The sequence below is a fragment of the Vipera ursinii genome, assembly GCF_947247035.1.
Source record: "Vipera ursinii genome assembly, chromosome: 1".
NCBI lineage: Eukaryota > Metazoa > Chordata > Lepidosauria > Squamata > Viperidae > Vipera > Vipera ursinii.
Genome location: NC_139512.1, coordinates 357,620,544 through 357,642,188, shown reverse-complemented (window position 1 = coordinate 357,642,188; position 21,645 = coordinate 357,620,544). Strand labels below are relative to the sequence as shown.

Genomic DNA, 21,645 nt, shown 5'->3' with positions numbered 1-21,645 from the left:
GGTTACCCTTCCCCATTCTGGAGTTCAGGTAGAAGAGAGTCATAACTTTATTGTCACATTAAATCAGGGGTAGGCAACCTTGGCTCTTTTCATGACTGGTGGACTTCAACTCCCAGAATTCCTCAGCCAGCATGGGAAACTATGGCCCCTTCATGACTGGTGGACTTCAACTCCCAGAATTCCTGAACCAGCATGGGGGAACTATATGGCCCCTTTATTACTGGTGGACTTCAACTCCCAGAATTCCTGAGCCAGCCCTGCTGACTGAGGAATTCTGGGAGTTGAAGTCCACGAGTCATAAAAGAGCCAAGGTTGCCTACCCCTGCTATAAATGTACCCTAATTTGCACTCATTAAAATGAGATTCCGTTGCCTGCAGCTCTCAAAGCGGAAGCACTTAAGATATGCACTGCATAAACACGGCAAAAAATATACATAAAATAAATTATGGATATACCCTCCTACACACCGATATGTGGCCATCAAATCAAATAAGCCCCCCAATAATAGTAATAATAACCAACAACAATGTAATAGTAGTAGTAGTAGAAAAGTTGGAAAGGACCTTGGAGGTCATCTACTCTGACCCCCTGCTCAGGCAGAAGACCCCATACCATGTCAGACAAATGGGTTGTCCAGTCTCTTCTTGAAAACCTCCAGTGTCAGAGCAATTCACAGCTTCTGGAGCCAGGTTGTTAATAATAATAATAATAGAGTTGGAAGGGACCTTGGAGGTCATCTAGTCCAACCCCTCGTTCAGGCAGGAAACCCTATACCATTTCAGACCAATGGCTGTCCAGTCTCTTCTTAAAAACCTCCCGTGTCAGAGCAATTGACAGCTTCTGGAGGCAAGGAGTACCACTGACGTATTAACGGAACGACAGAGTTGGAAGGGACCTAGGAGGTCATCTAGTCCAACCCCCTCCTCGGGCAGGAAACCCTATACCATTTCAGACCAATGGCTGTCCAGTCTCTTCTTAAAAACCTCCCGTGTCGGAGCAATTCACAGCTTCTGGAGGCAAGGAGTACCACTGACGAATTAACGGAACGACAGAGTTGGAAGGGACCTGGGAGGTCATCTAGTCCAACCCCCTCCTCGGGCAGGAAACCCTACACCATTTCAGACCAATGGCTGTCCAGTCTCTTCTTAAAAACCTCCCGTGTCGGAGCAATTGACAGCTTCTGGAGGCAGGTTGTTCCCCTGGTGAATTGTTCTCCTTGTCAGGATATTTCTTCTCAGCCAGGCGCGTGGGCGTCTCCACACTGATGACAGCCACAACTCCTCAGCAGATGCCAGGCGCTTTGCGCACTCCATGGTGCGGCACGACGGGGCACCGTGCCAGGAAACGCCGGGCATCTACCAGACAGGCAGGAAAGTGGGCGCTTCCCGTGGGTGCCAATCCTGAGACGGAAGAGAGACCCCCTCCTCATCTTCTCCCCCATCCCACCCCCAGACCCAGGACCCCCCCCCTCAGCAACCGAGGGTCCCGCCAGCGAGGCCCCAAACATCAGCAACCCCCAACCCATTCATCAAATTTCCCTGGCTAAGCCAGACACTTGTCCAGTGACCGTTTTTCAGACATACGACAGTTGTAGCATCCCCACGGTCCCGGGATCAAAATCCAGACATTACGTTAATCACCCGGTCACTAATTGAATCTGGCCTCACCCCCCCACCCCACCCCCAACCATGGACTTTGCTTGGCTCATAAAAGGTGAGCCCGGGACACTGCGATGGTGACAAATATAAGTCAGTGGCCAAGAGCCTAAATTTCAATCATGTGACCCGGGGGATGCCGTTAAGTGAGTCCTGTCCTATTTTACGACCGTTCTTGCCGCCATCGTTAAGTGAATCCCTGCAGTTAAGTTAGCAACCCGGTCGTTAAGTGAACCCAGCTTCCCCCGTTGACTTTGCTGGGCGGAAGTTCGCAAAAGGGGATCCCGTGAGCCCGGGACGCTGGAACTGTCACAAGTACATGTCAGTTGCCAAGCTTTTGAATCGCCGTTGTAAGTTTGGTCACTAAACGAACGGTTCTACCTGCAGCTTGCGAGGGGTGAAAGGAAGACGAAGCAACAGACAACCTGAACATGTGCAGAGAGCAAGGCAGTCAGCAGCAGCTGCTTTGGGGGGGCTTTCCGAGCAAGCCAGGCTACCTCCCCCCTCCTGTTTTTCACTCAGATCTGGGGAAATAAGCCCAGATGCAAAGCGGGTCTGTTCTCCCCTCCACAGAATGGAGGTTTATATTTATGGCCTGGCATACAAGGCAGCGCTCTGTGGAAAGGCTTTCGCACCCTTTGGGGGGCTGCATTGTGGTGTGGTCTTTGCCACTCGGCTTCATGGTGGTCCTCTATCTATCTATCTATCTATCTATCTATCTATCTATCTATCTATCTATCTATCTATCTATATCTCCCTACTCTCTCTCTCTCTATTCCTATTAAGAGCCTTGGTGGAGCAGTGGGCTAATGCCTCCTTAAGTAACACCAGCTGCCTGCAATTAGTGCAGGTTCGAGTCCCACCAGGCTCAAGGTTGACTCAGCCTTCCGTCCTTCCCAGGTAGGTCAAACGAGGACCCAGATTGTTGGGGGCAATAAGCTGACTTTGTAATAATGCCGCTTGGGTGTGTGTGTGAAAGCCCTAATAAGCAGGCATATACATAGAATGAAGGCTACTGCTAAGCTTGTAAGCCGCCCTGAGTCTTCGGAGAAGGGCGGGATATAAATGGAATTAAAATAAAATAAATAAATCCATCCATCCATCCATCCATCCATCCATCCATCTTAAAGCTGAGGAATTCTGAAATTGAAGTCCACCCTCTAAAAACATGCTGGCTGGGGGATTCTGGGAGTGGAAGTCCGCCCCTCTTAAAATAGGCTGGCTGGGGAATTCTGGGAAATGAAGTCCGTCCATCTTAAAGCATTCTGGCTAGGGAATTCTGGGAGTCGAAGTCCACCCCTCTTAAAGCAGGCTGGCTGGGGAATTCTGGGAGTTGAAGTCCTCCACTCCTAAAGCATGCTGACTGGGGGATTCTGGGAGTGGAAGCCCACCCCTCTTAAAGCATGCCGGCGGGGGAATTCTGGGAGTGGAAGTCCACCTATCTTTCGGCTGCCAGTTGAGAAACTCTGCTTTGAAATTTTGCCATCAAATTGAAACAAAACCAGGCCTTGATTTGAAAAAAAAAAGTTCAAGACTTTATCAGTGTGATTGATGCAATCAAGAAACAACAACCTGGAGTACCACGTGTCCCTTGTCGAAATCCCAAACAGCTTAAAATCCCAAGGCCTCCCAGCAGGATTCTTAAAATTTATCAGAAGCTGCTAACAAGGGATTTGTTGACCTCAGCAATATCTCTCCTACCACACAAGTTGGTTTCCTGCTTTCAGCGTTTATTAGCTGGCTACCCAGCCTTTCCTGGAAAAAACCATAGCATCCGTGGCTGCCAAGGTTATGGAGAGAATACGGTGTGTGTGGTTTTTTTCCAGGGGTTTCATCAAACAGCTCAATTTAAAAAAAAAATCCTGAAAAAGCCACCCCGTGTTTTCAGTTCTCATGATCCAACCCTCTGCAGCTCTTCAGATGAGTACATTAAATAAGGTGGGCCTGCCAGTGTGTTTGTGCAAGTTTGTGTGTCATGCAGCCTGAGAAAGACCTTTAAATCACCACGGGCAGAGAATGAGCAGTTAAATCAACTTCCAGGTTTTGTCCCTTTTCTGCAGGTTTGGCACTCCCCCACAATACTAAAAAAAAAACAGCCCATGACATAAGCAAGTTTACTATGAAAGGGAGTGAAAAGCAGATTATCTGTGCAAATGTAATTTTTTTCCCCTCTTCAGTTATTACAACTGCTGGAAGTTTTTAGCCGGGAGGGAGAGGAGGAGGAGGCCAGATAATGGAAACTTTAAACAATATCAAGGTGATTTGCAATTCTCCTAGTGCCCTTGGCATATTTGGAGGTTTGTAAAACAAAAGCTAATGGCAGAAAGTGAAGAGGAACTAAAGAGCCTCTTGTTGCGGGTGAAGAAGGAGAGTGCAAAAGTTGGCTTGAAACTAAACATTAAGAAAACCAAGATCATGGCATCCGGCCCTCTCAATTCCTGGCAAATAGATGGGGAAGAAATGGAGGTAGTGACAGATTTTATTTTCCTGGGCTCCAAGATCACCGCAGATGGGGACTGTAGCCAAGAAATTAAAAGACGCTTGCTCCTGGGGAGGAAAGCCATGGCAAATCTAGACAGCACACTAAAAAGCAGAGACGTCACCCTGTCAACAAAAGTGTGTATAGTCAAGGCTGTGGTCTTCCCAGTTGCAATGTATGGCAGTGAAAGTTGGACCATAAGAAAGGCTGAGCGCCAAAGAATTGAGGCCTTTGAACTGTGGTGCTGGAGAAGACTCCTGCGAGTCCCTTGGACTGCAAGGCGATCAAACCGGTCAGTCCTAGAGGAGATCCACCCTGACTGCTCTTTAGAAGGCCAGATCCTGAAGCTGAAACTCAAATACTTTGGCCACCTCAGGAGAAGGAAGGACTCACTGGAGAAGAGCCTAATGCTGGGAAAGGTTGAAGGCAAGAGAAGAAGGGGACGACAGAGAAGGAGGTGGCTGGACGGAGTCACTGAAGCAGGAGGCGTGAGCTTAAATGGACTCCAGAAGATGGTAGAGGACAGGAAGGCCTGGAGGAACGTGGTCCATGGGGTCACGATGGGTCGGACACGACTTCGCAGCTAACAACAACAACAAAAGCTGTAAGGCAGACATGTCAAACACAAGGCCCGGGGGCCAGATCCGGCCCGCGAAGTGGTTTCATGCGGCCCGCGAAGCCATCCTGGAAAGAGTGAGGGAACGGCCCCCACTGCCTTGGCCCTGGCCCAGAGACCCTCCTTCTGCCAGAGACCCTCAGGTCTGTCCCACTCCTGCCCAGGCCCCCATAGGCACCCTTGATGCGAACGATGTAGAGCTGGCCACGCCCACCCAGTAGGCCATACGCACTCTAGCCACACCCACCCAGCAGGCCACGCCCACCCTGGCCATACCCACCCTGCCCCTGAGGGCAACCGCAATGCTGATGCGGCCCTCCATGAAATTGAGTTTGACACCCCTGCTGTAAGGGAAAGGTCTCTTGGCTTCAAGCGTTTTATAGTCTAAGCCAGTGTTTTTCAACTTCACAGAACTTTTAGGATGGGTGGACTACAGTTCCCAGAATTCCCTAGTCAGTCATACTTTTTAAGATTTGTGGATTGCAACTTCAACCATGCTGGCTGGGGAATTCTGGGAGTTGAAGTCCACCCATCTTAGAGTTACCAAGGTTGAGAAAGACCAGCCTTGACTGTTCTTTATGCGTGGACTTCAACTCCCAGTATCCTTTGCAATCACCATGCTGGCTGGGGAATTCTGGGAGTTGAAGTCCACACATCTTAAGAGTTGCTGAGGTTGAAAAACACCAGCCTACACCATTCTTCAGGCATGGACTATAACCCCCAGAATTCCTAGCCAGCACAATTGTGGGGATTCCTGTCTTTTCTGGTTTAGGGTTTCCTGCCTGAGCAGGGGGTTGGACCAGATGACCTCCAAGGTCCCTACCAACTTCTTAATCATCATCATCTTGTTGTTATTATTATTAATGATTTATTATTATTATTATTATTATTATTATTATTATTATTATTATTATTATTATTATTATTATTAATCATGGGGAGGGGGTCTGGGAGAAGGAGGGATGCTTTGTCCTCCAAGGCAAACGGAGCAGTGCAGAAACCCCGAGGGCCTTCAAAATCCACACTGCCGGAGTATTTACTTATTCACCTTGTTATTTATTTATTAAATTTATATGCTGCCCATTGGGCTGCTCAGAGTGGGGAGAGTCTACTCGAGAGGCCTGGTTTCCAAGATGGCAGATTTTTAAGTCTGGCTTTTGGAAGAAGTAACTAGGATCTGTTTATCAACCCTCCATCGAAGAGTTTGGTTAAGAAGCACGGATCATGTTAGCTAGTTGGGTCATGAAACGCCTGCAAGAAAACAGCCAAGCTTAGAGGGCACCAGGGACCCCACAGTCACTTTCCTCCTCCTCCTCCTCCTCCTCCTCCTCCTCCTCCTCCTCCTCCTCCTCCTCCTCCTCTCCACAAACTCCCCTTTCTTCTAGCACTGATGATGCTACCTAGTTGGGTCATGAAACGTCTGCACGAAAACAAACAAGCTCAGACAGCATTAAGGACCCCACAGTCCTCCTCCTCCTCCTCCTCCCATCCTTGCTCCTTTTCCACAAACCACAATCCCTTTCAGCACTGCTGATGTTGCCTAGTTGGGCCACAAAACATCTGGAAGAAACCCACCCAGCTCAGAGAGCACCCAGGAGACCACAGGTCAGCCCTGAGCCGCAAATATTCTCTTCTGTTGTTTAATAACCACCACAGACTGAGTTGCAGTAGCCAAAAGCAGACCCAGACCCCAGGATGGCTTTCTGTAACATAGGAACACAACACACACACACACACACACACGTCACTTTTTTATCCATTGCATCATCAACTGTGGCTTATAAAGTGCTAAATCAAGGTTCACCCTAACCCAGATCTAAACCCCCTCGTTACGGCTTAAGACAAGGCTGAAACCCAGACATGCTCAGATTCAACCCTCCATTTGGACCCTTATTAGATACACTGGATCTCATGATCCTTTTTTGAAATCACGCGGCCCTCAAGATGCCCCACTTCGCTTCTCCCCTTACAGACCACCCAGCAAGCTTGTTCATTCACATCAACACCTACAAGGTATATATCATTCACATTACTTGCATAATATTATTCCCCTTTTTCCCAGCGCTGAATGCACAGGTAGTCCTCGACGTACGACCGCTGTTGGACCCAAAAGGTCCACTGCGAAGCAAAACCTTTGCTAAGTGGGTTTTGCCCCATTTTACAGGCCACGGTTGTTAAGTGAATCACTGCATCAATTAGCAACCTGGTCGTTAAGCAAACCCATCTTCCCCCATTGACTTTCTTGTTGGGAGGTCGCAAAAGGGGATCGCGTGACCCCAGGACGCTGCGACCGTCATTAATACGAGTCAGTTGCCAAGCTGGTAATTTTGATCGTGTGACCACAGGGAGTACTGCAACGGTCAGTGCTGTTGTAACTTCGAACAGTCACTAAACCAGGGGTAGGCAACCTTGGCTCTTTTATGACTGGTGGACTTCAACTCCCAGAATTCCTGAGTCAGCCATGCTGAGGGGAAAGGGAGAGGTTTCCATGCTGAGCCAGGAATTCTGGGAGTTGAAGTCCACCAGTCATGAAGGGGTCACAGTTCCCCCATGGTAGCTCAGGAATTCTGGGAGTTGAAGTCCACCAGTCATGAAGGGGTCACAGTTCCCCCATGCTGGCTCAGGAATTCTGGGAGTTGAAGTCCACCAGTCATGAAGGGGTCACAGTTCCCGTATGCTGGCTCAGGAATTCTGGGAGTTGAAGTCCACCAGTCATGAAGGGGCCATAGTTCCCCCATGCTGGCTCAGGAATTCTGGGAGTTGAAGTCCACCAGTCATGAGGGGGCCATAGATCCCCCTTAATGGCTCAGGAATTCTGGGAGTTGAAGTCCACGAGTCATGAAGGGGCCATAGTTACCCCATGCTGGCTCAGGAATTCTGGGAGTTGAAGTCCACCAGTCATGAGGGGGCCATAGATCCCCCTTAATGGCTCAGGAATTCTGGGAGTTGAAGTCCACCAGTCATAAAAGAGCCAAGGTTGCCTACCCGTGTGACTAAACAAACGGATCCCCTGTAGTTATGGAGTCTTTGTGAACACATCAAAGGAGGGGTTCAGACGCAAGAGGGAAACCTTTGCCGTATGTGTGTGTGTGTGTGTGTGTGTGTGTGTGTGTGTGTGTGTGTAGGGGTCCTTCCTGACTGTGCCAAGCCTCCTTCCCCAGGAGGTTTTGATGGTCTCAGGAAATCACGATTACGTTTTCCCAAATGTGAGGTTCACACAAACCACACAGGCTTGAGTCTGCACGACACACCACCAGGATGGCAGTAAAGGAAGCAATGAAGGTACTAACAACCCCATAATCCACATTTTTAGAAAGGACTCAGAGCCCCATTTCTCTTAATTCATCCTTTCCTATATTATTATTATTATTATTATTATTATTATTATTAATTTGTACAGTCAGCCAGATGTTCAGACTGGATTTGGCATTTTTGCCTATCGAGTCCTTACCAAGGACCTGGGATAGGTAGAAGTGGATGTTAATAATAATAATAATAATAATAATAATAATAATAATAATAATAATAATAATAATAATAATTTATATTTAGCAAATGGCCTGGGCACGTTGTAGCTAACGCAACCATGCAAAACACAGGACACTAAAAGAGCTACAATCACTGCTAAGAAACCAGGCCTGGACTCCTCTTGTCCCCAGGGTGGGCCCAAAAGGAGCGCGATCTCGAATTCGAATGCTGCATCTGTTGTGATGGACTCCACTCCCTGGCCTACCTAAACCGAAGGCCAAAATTCGGACGACAAAGGAAAGAGAACGATTAAAAAGCCAGTCCAGAATTGGGGTGGGGTGGGGGTTTACTTGCACCTGAAGCCAAGAACCCACAAATCCTCTTAACTGGGGGGGAGGGGCTTTCCCTCCAGGAAAGGCAGTGTGACCTGCCACTTGCCACCCCTCCCCACACCCCCCCAAGCAGAAAACCAGGTGTGCCAAGTCTCCCTGCGGAAACAGACACCCCCCTCCCTCTCTCCCTTCCTCCTATAAACGCTCCCCCAACTCAACTCCCACCAACCCCAGCAGATGAGCGGGTGGGTGAGGGGTGGGGAAACATGGGAGTTGTAGTAGCCGGTTACAGGCGGCTTTTCAGGTTGCCCACGGGGAAGGAGGGGGGGACACCCTCCCCCTCCCCCCCAATCACGGGCACAGGCCCCGCTCTACTTTCTGCCAAGTGGAGACTTGAAAGGGGAGAGGAGAGGAGGGGGGGTAATGGACAAATATATACATATACATATACATATACATATACCATATACTGTACATATACCATATACCTATACCATATACCTATACCATATACCTATACCTATACCTATACCTATACCTATACATACATATACATATACATATACATATACATATACATATACATATACCATATACTGTACATATACCATATACCATATACCATATACCTATACCATATACATATACATATACATACACACACACACACACACACACACACATATATATACATGGAAAATCCAGAATATAAAGGGACGTGGGGGGGGAGAGACGGCGCGAGGGAAGGCTCCGCGCAGCCACGGCCCGGGTCTCCTCCGGGTCCGCCAGGCCGGCAGGCCTAGCATCCTCTGCTGGAGGGGCGGGAGGGGGGGGGGCAGGCCGGGTGGGGGCGGGGGCGCAGCAGAGCCAGGGCGACCCCCTCCCTTCCCCCACCCACCCCCCTCTCCTCCCGGCCTGGGGACCCGGCTTAAGGCCGGCCAGCGGAGCCGCGCAAGGGGGCGCCGGGATCCTCCGGGGAAAGGAGGATGAGACGGGCGCATCTCTCTCTCTCTCTCTGCACCAGCAGCTGCAGCTGCAGCCTCGTCCGCCAACGCGGCGCCCGCCGCACCTGGCAGGGCAGGGCAGGGCAGGGCCAGGGGCCGAGCCGCAGGCCCGCTCCCCCGCCGGGGCTCACCTGGCGCGCTGCAGTCGGCGCACACCTCCGCCCGGCCCACCTTCCGCGCCATCCTGAGCGGCCGCGCAGCCAGCCTGCGCCCGCCGCACCCGGGCTGTTGCTGCTGCTGCTTCTGCCTCTCCTTCCTCCTCCTCCTCCTCCTCCTCCTCTTCTTCTTCTTCCTCCGCCGGCCAGCCGCCGCTTCCCGGGCTGGGCGCAGCAGAAGCAGCGGCGGCGGGCGCAGCGGCTGCCCCTCCTGCAGGAAGCCAGGCGGGCGGCGAGAGCGCAGGGCCGGCCCTCCGGAGGCGGAGCGAGCCGGGCAGCGGGGCGCCCCCGAGCCGCCTCCACCGCCGGGCTGTCGGGCGGAGCCTGCGGGGGCGTCCCGGGGGCTGGCAGGCCGGCTGCCCGCCTTGCAGCGCCCGATCCTCCGCTGCGCTGCGCGGTTGTCTAGGCCAGCGTTTCCCAACCTTAGGAACTTGAAGATGCGTGGACTTCAACTCCCAGAATTCCCCAGCCAGCTGGCTGGGGAATTCTGGGAGTTGAAGTCCACGCATCTTCAAGTTCCTAAGGTTGGGAAACGCTGGCCTAGGCCAGCGTTTCCCAATCTTGCCAATTTTAAGAAGCGTGGACTTCAACTCCCAGAATTCCCCAGCCATCTGGGGAATTCTGGGAATTGAAGTCCACATACCTTAAAGTCGTCAAGGTTGGCAAACACCGGTCTAGGTTGGAGGGGGGCCCCGCTGGCTGGGGAGGCTCTGTTTGCCCCGGGGTGCCCGTGGGCGCCGGCTTGGGGTAGCGCCGGGCAGCCCCCCCCCTGGCTAAGCTGGCTCCCCGCAGCCCCCGATCGACCGACGCACCAGCGACGGGGGTCTTTAAGCCGAGCCAAGATTGTTGTTTGGGGGAGTTGGGGGGGTTTAGAAAGGGGGTGTCTTGTCATCTGAACCCTGGGGTCATAATTCGCACCCTGAACCCCGACTATACTTGGGGGAGGGGTTTTCCTTCCAGGAAAGGCACCGGGCCCCTCAGTCTCCCCCACTGCAACTCCCATGAGCCCCAGCCGATGGGGGGGGAGTGGGTGGGTGGGTGAGCGCGGAAGGGCAGGAGGGCCATTCGCACGTGCTTGACCCGGGTTTTGTCCTCCTCCGGCGGCCAGGTGGACTTTGCCGAACTTGTTTAGGCGGGGGGAGGGAAGGGCCGTTCACACGTGCGGCGTGCACGACCCGTGTTTATTTCTTTGGCAATCCTCGGGGTTGCAAGGGGGGAACTACTTCTTCTTCTTCTTCTTCTTCTTCTTCTTCTTCTTCTTATTCTTCTTATTATTATTATTATTATTATTATTATTATTATTATTATTATTATTATTATTATTATTATTATTATTATTATTATTATTATTATTGTTATTCTGATGCAAAGCCCCCCTCCCCTCCTGATTTGGTCTGAACTTTTGCATTGCGGGTTGGGTCCATCGTGGGGGAGGGGGAAGAATGGGAGGGGGGGCGAGCCCGAGGAGGAGGAAGTGATGTCCTGCTCTTGGTGACGTCATCGCCCCCGCGATGCAAATGAGCTGGGCTGCCTGGGGCAGCTGGGCATGACGTCATCGGGGCTCGGGCGGGGACGCCGCTGGGTCCTAAAGGGAGACGGGCGAACACCCGCATGGGGTGGGGGTGGGGTTTTTGGGCGTTTGAATGGCGTTCTCACTGAACGCTCTCAGGCCTGATATCCTCTGCAAAAAAAAAATTAAAATCTAAAAATGAGTGGTTTCTTTCGCTGTTCTGCTCTGCAGAAAGAAAAATCAACACTGGGTTTTTAAAGTTCTCACAAAGTCACTTCTCCAATTAGCTTAACCCTTCACCTTCTTTTAATTGGCCCCTTTTTTAATTCTCACTTTTTTTTAATCTGCTACACATTGCAGCACCTCTGTAGACACCACAGGCTAAATGAAAAATAAATAAATACACAAATTAAATTTTCTACACTTTTCTTGCCCTTTAAGACCCGTGGTCATTTTCTTGGATTATGAGAGCAGGCAGAAACAGCGAGTCCTCAAAGTACGACAATTCGTTTAGCGGCCATTTGAAGTGACAGCAACCCTGGAAAAAGTCGCTCATAGCTGGTCCTCACACTTACGGCCGTTGCAGCATCCCCATGTGATCACGTGATCAAAATTCAGACCCTTGGCAACGGACTCACATTTACGACAATCGCACTCTCCTGGAGTCACGGGGTCACCGTTTGTAACCTTCCCAGCCTGCTTCTGACAAACAAAGTCAGTGGGGGGAGGTGAGCTGGATTCACTTAATGACCATGTGATTTATTTAGCGACTGCAGTGATTCACTTAACAACCGTAGCAAATAAAAGCTGTAAAATCAGGCGTGACTCACTTAGCAATCGCCTTGCTTGGCAATGAAAATTCTGGTCCCCGCTGTGGTCCAAAGTTGAGGACCTGTAATTGAAAATATTCATCCTATTTGAATAGAACAGAGCCGGAAGGGACCTTGGAGGTCTTCTAGTCCAGCCCCCTGCTTGAGCAGGAGAGCCTATGCCATCCCAGACAAGTGACTGTCTAGCCTCTTTTTAAAAATCTCCAATGATGGAGCGCCCACGATTTCTGGTGGCAGGCTGTTCCTCTGGTTAATTGTCCTCCCTGTCAGGAAGTTTCTCCTTAATACCTCCTCCTCCTCCTCCTCCTCCTCCTCCTCCTCCTCCTCCTCCTCCTTCTTCTTCTTCTTCTTCTTCTTCTTCTTCTTCTTCTTCTTTGTTACTTGTATCTTACGATTAATATTGTTTTATTTAGTATCATAGTATGATTTATTTTGATTGCTTATTTAGTATCCTATGAACTATCCCTGAATGTTGTATCTTATGATTTATGTTGATTGTATTTTATGATTATAACCCTGATCGATCACTTGTTGCTCGTATGTACAATGACAGCTTATGCACCGGAGACAAATTCCTTGGGTGTCTAATCACATTTGGCCAATAAAAGAATTCCATTCTTATTCCATTCCATTCTATTCCTATTCCTATTCCTATTCCTATTCCTAATTCTATTCCTATTCCATATTCTATTCTATTCTATTCTATTTTAATTCTATTCTATTCTATTCTGTTCTGTTTTAATTCTGTATTCTCTATTCTATTCTATTCTGTTCTGTTCTGTTCCGTTCCATTCCATTCTGTATTCTACTCTATTCTGTATTGTATTGTATTCTAATTCTGTATTCTCTATTCTATTCTATTCTGTATTCTGTATTCTGTATTCTGTATTCTCTATTCTCTATTCTCTATTCTCTATTCTATTCTGTTCTGTTTCGTTCCATTCTGTATTCTGTATTCTACTCTATTCTGTATTGTATTGTATTGTATTGTATTGTATTGTATTGTATTGTATTGTATTGTATTGTATTCCATTCCATTCCATTCTTCTACCCTGACTGCTCTTTAGAAGGCCAGATCCTGAAGCTGAAACTCAAATTTTTTGGCCACCTCATGAGAAGGAAGGACTCACTGGAGAAGAGCCTAATGCTGGGAAAGATTGAGGGCAATAGAAGAAGGGGACGACAGAGAATGAGGAGGCTGGATGGAGTCACTGAAGCAATAGGCGTGAGCTTAAAGGGACTCCAGAAGATGGTAGAGGACAGGAAGGCCTGGAGGAATGTTGTCCACGGGGTCACGATGGGTTGGACACGACTTCACAACTAACAACAACATCCTATTTGCAATAAAGTTTCTATTCTATTCTATTCATTTTGTTCTGTTCTGTTCCATCCCATTCCGTTCTAATTCTTATTCTAAATTTTCTATTCATTCTATCTTCTCTCTATCCATCCACCCATATCTATCCATATCTATCTATCTATCTATCTATCTATCTATCTATCTATCATCTATTTTTATCCATCCATCAATATCTATCCATGTCTGTCTATCAATTTTTATCCATCCATCCATCCATGTCTGTTTGTCTATCTATCTATCTATCATCTATTTTTATCCATCCATCCATATCTATCCATGTCTGTCTGTCTGTCTGTCTATCTATCTATTTTCATCCATCCATCCATATCCATATCTAGCCATGTCTGTATGTCTGTCTATCTATCATCTATTTTTATCCATCCATATCTATCCATGTCTGTCTGTCTGTCTGTCTGTCTGTCTGTCTATCTATCTATCTATCTATCTATCTATCTATCTATCATCTATTTTTATCCATCCATCCATATCTATCCATGTCTGTCTGTCTGTCTGTCTATCTATCTATCTATCTATCTATCTATCTATCTATCTATCTATCTATCTATCATCTATCATCTATTTTTATCCATCCATCCATATCTATCCATGTCTGTCTGTCTGTCTGTCTGTCTGTCTGTCTGTCTGTCTATCTATCTATCTATCTATCTATCATCTATCATCTATTTTTATCCATCCATCCATATCTATCCATGTCTGTCTGTCTGTCTGTCTGTCTGTCGGTCGGTTGGTCGGCCGGCCGGCTGGCCGGCCTGCCTATCTATCTATCTATCTATCTATCTATCTATCTATCTATCTATCTATCTATCTCTTTCATCTCTTCCTGGGAGTGTCTTCTCCCATTGAAAAGCAACTGGGAGAGGTTTTGAGGGAGATGGGCAGTTTAGAACTAGGAAGTAAAAATAAAAATAAACAGCTAGCTAGCCATTCCGAATTGCCCACTCCACCTCTGCACCAGGGAACAGTTATTTCCCTAGATAGGAGGAGCTTGGCCAATGGTGCTGAACCGGTCTGGATCTCTTGAAACTGATCTCTGGGGGGGTGGGGTGTCCCTTTGATGGGGTGACGTCCCCCAACAGAGCCTCAACAGGGTTCCCACTTGTGGTGGGGGGGAAGGAGGTGGACTGGAGTTTTCAACCCCCTCCCTCCTTTTTCCCCCCTTGGTGATTGGAATCGCTGCTGTGCTGTTGTTCAAATTAAAGCAAAATAGCTCATTCATTTATTTCTGGAGACTTCAAACAGATGTGTGGCTGCATTATTAACACCCAAAGAGATGGAAAATGCTAGTGTCATTTCAGGTCACTGTTTAATTTTGCTATTTGTGCTAAGCCAGAATCTGTCTTAATTTCATTGCCCGGGTTTGCAGCACACATACCTGTGGTTAATTAAACCTGGTTTACTCAACCTAATTTTCTGGGTTTGGATGACATGTTCTTTTTTTTTTTCTTCTTCTCACATTTCCTTGGAACGAAAAAGAAAATCAGCGAAGAACCAAAAATGACTTTAATGCTGCAATTTACCATCAATTTTAAAAGAAGCAAATAAATAAAGCCAAGATAAAGTTATCTTGCTTAAAATTCAATCAGAACACAGCTGGAAGGGACCTTGGAGGTCTTCTAGTCCAACCCCCACGCTCAAGCAGGAGACCCTATCCCAGGGGTAGGCAACCTTGGCTCTTTGATGACTCGTGGACTTCAACTCCCAGAATTCCTGAGCCAGCATGGCTCAGCATGGAAACCTCTCCCTTCCTCCTCAGCAATGCTGGCTCAGGAATTCTGGGAGTTGAAGTCCATGAATCATCAAAGAGCCAAGGTTGCCTACCCCTGCCCTATCCCATTTCAGACAAGTAACTGTCCAATCTCTGGTGGCAAGCTGTTCCGCTGGTTAATTGTCCTCACTGTTAGGAAGTTTGTCCTTAATTCCAGGTTGCTTCTCTCTTTGATCAGTTTCCCATCGTCGTTTCTTGTCCTGGTGTTTTGGAGAATAAGTTGATTGCTCTCTTCTTTGTGGCAGCGTCTCAAATATTGGAATGCTGCTATCATGTCCCCCCATTTCTGCTTTTCTCTTTTCTAACTCCTAAAGTTTATGTAAATCCTCTTCCTTCCCCCCTTGTACTTTTTAATAATGGCTGTCATTTTTATTGACTTAGGTTTCATTTCATTTCATTTCTTTGATTTCTATACCGCCCTTCTCCCTAGGGACTCAGGGCGGTTCACAGGGCATATATAAATAGCTATACAAAAATTAAAAGAGAATTAAACCATGCCCAATTAAAATACAACAATGATAGAATAATAAAAACCCATTAAAAAACCCTAATGTTCCCCATCAGGCCAGACCAGCTAATTCAAACAAGTGGGTCTTCAACCCGCGACGGAAGGATCGGAGGTCCGATGCCATCCGGAGCTCAACCGGCAGTTGGTTCCATAATGCCGGAGCACCCACAGAGAAGGCCCTCCCCCTGGGGGCCACCAGACGGCATTCCCTGACCGGAGGCACCCTGAGGAGGCCCTCTCTGTGGGAACGCACAGGGCGGAGGGGAGTCGACGCTGGCAGCAGGTGGTCCCCGAGGTACTCCGGATCCATGCCATGTAGGGACTTAAAGACCATTACCAGAACCTTGAACCTCACCCGGAAGACAACTGGCAACCAATGCAGCTCGCGGAGCAAAGGTGTAACATGGGAGTACCGGGAAACTCCCAAGACAACTCTCGCGGCCGCATTCTGTACCAGTTGGAGCCTCCGAGTGGTCTTCAAGGGAAGCCCCATGTAGAGAGCATTACAGTAGTCAAGGCGAGAGGTCACGAGCGCATGAGTGACCGTACACAGGGCATCCCAGTCCAGATAGGGCCGCAACTGGCGCACCAGGCGAACCTGGGCGAAAGCCCCCCTAGTCACGGCCACTATATGATCTTCCAGGGTAAGCCGTGAATCTAGGAGGACTCCCAAGTTGCGAGCCCTATCCACGGGGGGTAAGAGCTCACCCCCCATAGAAAGAGATGGAACATTTTGGATGTCCCGGGATGCCGGAATGTACAGCCACTCAGTCTTGTCGGGGTTGAGTTGAAGTCTGTTCCTCCCCATCCAGACCCGTGTTGTCAACTTGCATATAATAGTACAAACCAAGCAGAGATTTGTCCTTCTCTTATATATACAGGGTGACTTTGACTTAAAACATTCACTTAGTGAGTGTTCAGAGTTACGATGACACTGGAAAAAGTGACTTACGACCATTTTTCACACTTAACGACCGTTGCAGCATCCCCCCTGGTCACGTGATCAAATTCAGACATTTGGAAACTGACTCACATTTATGACGGTTGCGGTGTCCCGCGGTCACGTGATCTCCTTTGGCGACCTTTTTTTTCTATCTGCTGTGCACAATTCTTGACATTTTCCCCCTCAATACTTTTATTAAGGATTATTATTCCCTGCGGCTGGCTGGGGAATTCTGGGAGTTGAAGTCCAGGCATTTTAAAGCTGCAATTTACCTCAGGATGAGTTACAGTTCCCGTGTCTCCAGTTTCGTACAATTATCCAAGGTGGATAATACGAGAGAATAAAAGAGAATAAGTTGTTTTGTGGGGGGGGGGTGGTTTGGTACTGATTCCAATGCTTTTTACCGTTTTTATTGTGTTAATGTGGTTGTTAAAGTTTTAATTGTAATATATGCTTTGAATTTTCTTTTCTTTTTTTTTTATTGAAAAGTTTTAAAATACAGTTTTCCTTTAAAAAACCCCCCTTCCCCCTCCCTACTACCCCCCCTACCTCCCCCCAACCTCCCTCCCTTCCCCTCTCCCTCCCCCCCCCCGACTTCCCAGAGCTAAATACAAGGTATATATATATAAAAAGGCAATCATAAACAACCATATACTAACAACTATAAATTCTAAAATCCATCACTCTCTAGCTTATATAGGATAAGACACACCTTAACAATATTAAATATATATAAAAAACTAGAATAAAAAAAAGGAAAAAGAAAAACGAAAGAAGACTTATTCGAATGCTACATAAAACTTCTTAACCCTATACTTGTTCTGGATAAACTCAATCCATTTTCTCCATTCCATAATATAGCGTTCTTGCGAATGATCTTTCAAATAGGCCGAAATCTTCGCCATCTCTGCCAGGTCGGAAACCTTTAAAGTCCACTCTTCTACGGTCGGCAGTTCCTCTTTCTTCCAATATTGGCCTATCAAAAGTCTTGCCGCCGTGATTAAGTTCAACATCAACTTGGTGTCCACAACTGTAGCGTCTGCAATTATTCCCAACAAAAAAAGTTGCGGACAAAACTTTATCCTCTGTTTAAGAATCTTCTGCATATTCCACCAGACTTTTATCCAAAAAGCCTTAACCTTCTTACATGTCCACCATATGTGAAAATATGTTGCGTCTTCGTCACCGCACCTCCAACATTTAGGCTGATAATTCGGATACATACTTGCAAGCTTTTTAGGATCTAAATGCCATCTATAAAACATTTTGTAAAAATTCTCTCTTAGATTTTGAGCTTGTGTAAATTTTACGTTTCTCACCCAGATCTTTTCCCACGTGTCCATTGTAATAACTTCCTGGATGTTTTGGGCCCATTTTATCATACAATCCTTAACAAGCTCTGTTTCTGAATCAATCTCTATCAATGCAAGATATATCCGTTTATATATGCTTTGAATTTTGAGCTGCTCAGACTCCTTTGCTTAGAAAGGTGGCTACAGAAATTAAATAAACACATATAAGTAAATAAATACACACAAAATTGACCTTTGTTGTCTTACCGGCCTCACTAGATGCCGAAAAGAAATTAATGTCCCATTCTTTAAGATAGCGTTTCAACCTTGGCCCTTTTAAGATGGGTGGAAGTCCACCCATCTTAAAAGAGATCAAGGTTGCAAAATGTTGTTTGAAGATGATCCTTCCCTAATCCATGAAAACAGAACACAGAAACTCATTATTCCGAAGTCTGAGTGAATGATTAATGTCAATTTGAGATTAACACCCGTTGGATTCTTCTAAATTGGATTACTGTCTTAGCAGCCTTAACTGATTCCATCAAAGCCTCTAACAACGGAGGGTATTTCAATGCCAGCAATGGCATTTGTCCAATCTAGGGGTCTGCCTAGCTAGCTACTTGGTGGCTTGGTGTGGGTCATGGCCTGGCCCCAGATGTAAATGTAGGCAGTATGCAGTGTCTTAAATTTTAATTATTCTTGTCTTATGGAAGTATATGAAGGGAAGGGAAGGGAAGGGAAGGGAAGGGAAGGGAAGGGAAGAGAAGAGAAGAGAAGAGAAGAGAAGAGAAGAGAAGAGAAGAGAAGAGAAGAGAAGAGAAGAGAAGAGAAGAGAAGAGAAGAGAAGAGAAGCATAATATCGGCACTTACCTAATCGAAGCCAAGAACTGAATTCCCCTCCCCTGGACACCTAGTATCAAAGCACAATTCCCTCCTGCAATTAACTGTCATAAATCACATTCCCCAATTAGCGTGAAGCGCTGGCTTCCTCTCCAGCTCTCCAGCCCGCCAATTCTTTTATCAGCTCTGGACTCAGTAACCTTGATTCTCACGCTACGTTTAGTGTTGTTGTGTCTAGCTGGACTCTCATTCACATTCCCGCCCCCCCCCCCCCACCGTCCCAGCATCCTCTAACTCCAAAAGCGAAAGGGGAAAAAGATGGCTACATTTCCATCTGTTGTCAATGCAAAAAACCATCCGATCTTAGCAGCGTTGACAATGGATTTAAAAAGTCAAAACGGTGACCGTAACCATCGAATAAAAAAAAAACCCCAGAGCCTATTTTATGTCTGTTGCATGTAAAAAGGCGCAGGGCTTCAATCTTGAGGCTTTTTTTAGATTAGCTTTGCAGACAACCCTGGGGGAAACAGCTGAAACATCTGAATGGCCTCACTGAAGCTCAGACATCTTCCCCAGATGTAGTCTCCTAGCCTAAATACATTTCTAGAAAAAAAACACATCAGGAGATAAAGGCAATAAAAGAATAAATGGAGAGGTCAGGTTCAAAGGTCTGGAGAGACAGGCAGCGTCACACACTTGGGACAAGATACTCTGTCGGAATTCTATAGCCATTCTATAGGCAAAAAAAAACCCTGTATTTAAGCTTTTCTGCAGAGAGTGCTCCGCCAAAAATTCATGCAGAAAGAAAAAAGAAAGAAAAGAAAAAGTGAAAAAAAGAAAGAAAGAAAAAGAGTCAAAGCGATGAGAAAGGAAAGAGAAAGGAAAGGAAGAAAATGTAAAAGAAAGAAGATTAAGAGGAAGGGAGAAAAGGGGGAGAGAGGAGAAAGAGAAAGAAAAAGAAGAAAAAGAATTGAAGAAAGACGAAAGAAAAATTGAAAGTAAAAGAAAGAAAAGAGGAAAGAAAGTGAAAGAAAAGGAAAGTGAAAGAAAGAAAAAGAAAGAAAAGGAAAAAAGAAGGAAGGAAGGAAGGAAGGAAAGAAAGAAAGAAAGAAAGAAAGAAAGAAAGAAAGAAAGAAAGAAAGAAAGAAAGAAAGAAAGATTCAACTGCACTGATCAATGCAGAATGAGGCAACATTTCCTTTGTGCACTGACTTAAATCCTAACCCCCATGCCATATTCCCAAACGCCTTCATGCATCCATGTTAGGTTAAACAAACCAAGGGACGGTTTGCTTGTTGCTAGTTTCTCATTCCGGATCAGTAAAGCCACCTGGGGTTGAGTCTACAAACTGCAGTTAAGAAACTGGATGAACCCAACCAATGGCAGGATTCACACATGACGATTAAACCATAGTTTACAGAATAGAATACAGAATAACAGTTGGAAGGGACCTTGGAGGTCTTCTAGTCCAGCCCCCTGCTCAATCCTGGTTTGTTCAAAGAACGTTCCAAAGCACCAGAAGGCAGGACAAGAAGCAACGGATGGAAACTAACCAAGGAGGTGTTCCCCCCCCCCCGTTGATAGGGCTCGCAACTTGGGCGTCCTCCTGGATTCACGGCTCAGTTTAGAAGACCACATAGGAGCCGTGACCAGGGGGGCTTTTGCCCAGGTTCACCTGGTGCGCCAGTTGCGACCCTATCTGGACCGAGACGCCTTGCGCACAGTCACTCATGCGCTCGTGACCTCCCGGTTAGACTACCGCAACGGTCTCTACATGGGGCTGCCCTTGAGGACCACCCGGAGGCTTCAGCTGGTGCACAATGGGGCCGTGCGAGTTGTGATGGGGTCTCCCGATACTCCCGTGTAACACCTCTACTCCGCGAGCTGCATTGGCTCCCGGTTGCCCTCCGGGTGAGATTCAAGGTGCTGGTGATGACCTATAAAGCCCTAAATGGCCTGGGTCCGGGGTATCTGAGGGAACACCTGCTGCCGGCATCAAGTTCCCTTCGTCCAGTGCGCTCCCACAGAGAGGGCCTTCTCAGGGTGCCGCCGGTTAAGGAATGCCGGCGGGTTATTCCCGGGGAAAGAGCGTTCTCTGTGGGCGCGCCTGCCCTTTGGAATGATTTACCTGTGGAACTCCGGACCGCCCCTGATCTGTGTTCATTTCGCCGGGACCTGAAAACCTGTTTTTTTTTTAATCTATCAGGCCTGGACTGAAGGGGTTTTAGCTTTTAAAATATTGTTTTAATTGTTGGGCTTAATTAATTTAATTATTTTAATTTTATATTATCTTTTATATTGTATTTTATGCTGCCCTGTAAACCGCCCTGAGTCCTTCGGGAATAGGGCGGTATAGAAATCTAATTAAATAAATAAATAAATAAATAAAAGCCCTGGACTTGATGACCTCCAAGGTCCCTTACATTTCTGCTATTCGCTGTTCTAACCTGTTCTAACCAGGTTTGACTAAACTACAGTGGTTCAGAAGGCTGCAACCCAAAACCGACGACGTGGAAGGTTTGGTTACGTTTTCTCCATTTCTGCCATCGGGAACCACGAACCAGCTCACTCACGAGAAGGAAGTGAAACGTGGCACACACAGATAACCACTGCCCACATCTGTTTTTCTAGAATTATATTTAGAGATCACATCCGGGAGAAGATTTCCGAGCTTCAGCAACGCCAAGCTGTATTTGCACAAGGCCCGTCTTGATTAGAGGTAGTCCTCAGCTTACAACACCTTTGTTTAGTGACCAAAGTTACGACGGGTCGGGGACAAAAGTTATCACGCATCCTCGCACTTGCAGCATCACCAGGGTCATGGGATCCAAATTCAAATGCTCTTTATGACGGCCCTAGGGCCAAG

At 47.2% G+C, this 21,645-nt stretch overlaps 1 protein-coding gene across 4 annotated transcripts in view; it reads right to left on the bottom strand.

Moving 5' to 3' along the window:
* Positions 1-9,907, bottom strand: part of GIT1 (GIT ArfGAP 1) — a 57,033-nt gene extending 47,126 nt beyond the window's left edge. For 3 of the 4 annotated variants that reach the window (XM_083379710.1, XM_083379711.1, XM_083379713.1), the window contains exon 1: positions 9,687-9,907. In XM_083379710.1, coding sequence (XP_083235836.1) covers positions 9,687-9,738 — 52 coding nt within the window. In that variant the 5' untranslated portion in view covers positions 9,739-9,907. The remainder of the gene's footprint in view (positions 1-9,686) is intronic. The other variant, XM_083379712.1, reaches the window with a different exon arrangement.
* Between the last annotated feature and the right edge of the window lie 11,738 nt (positions 9,908-21,645).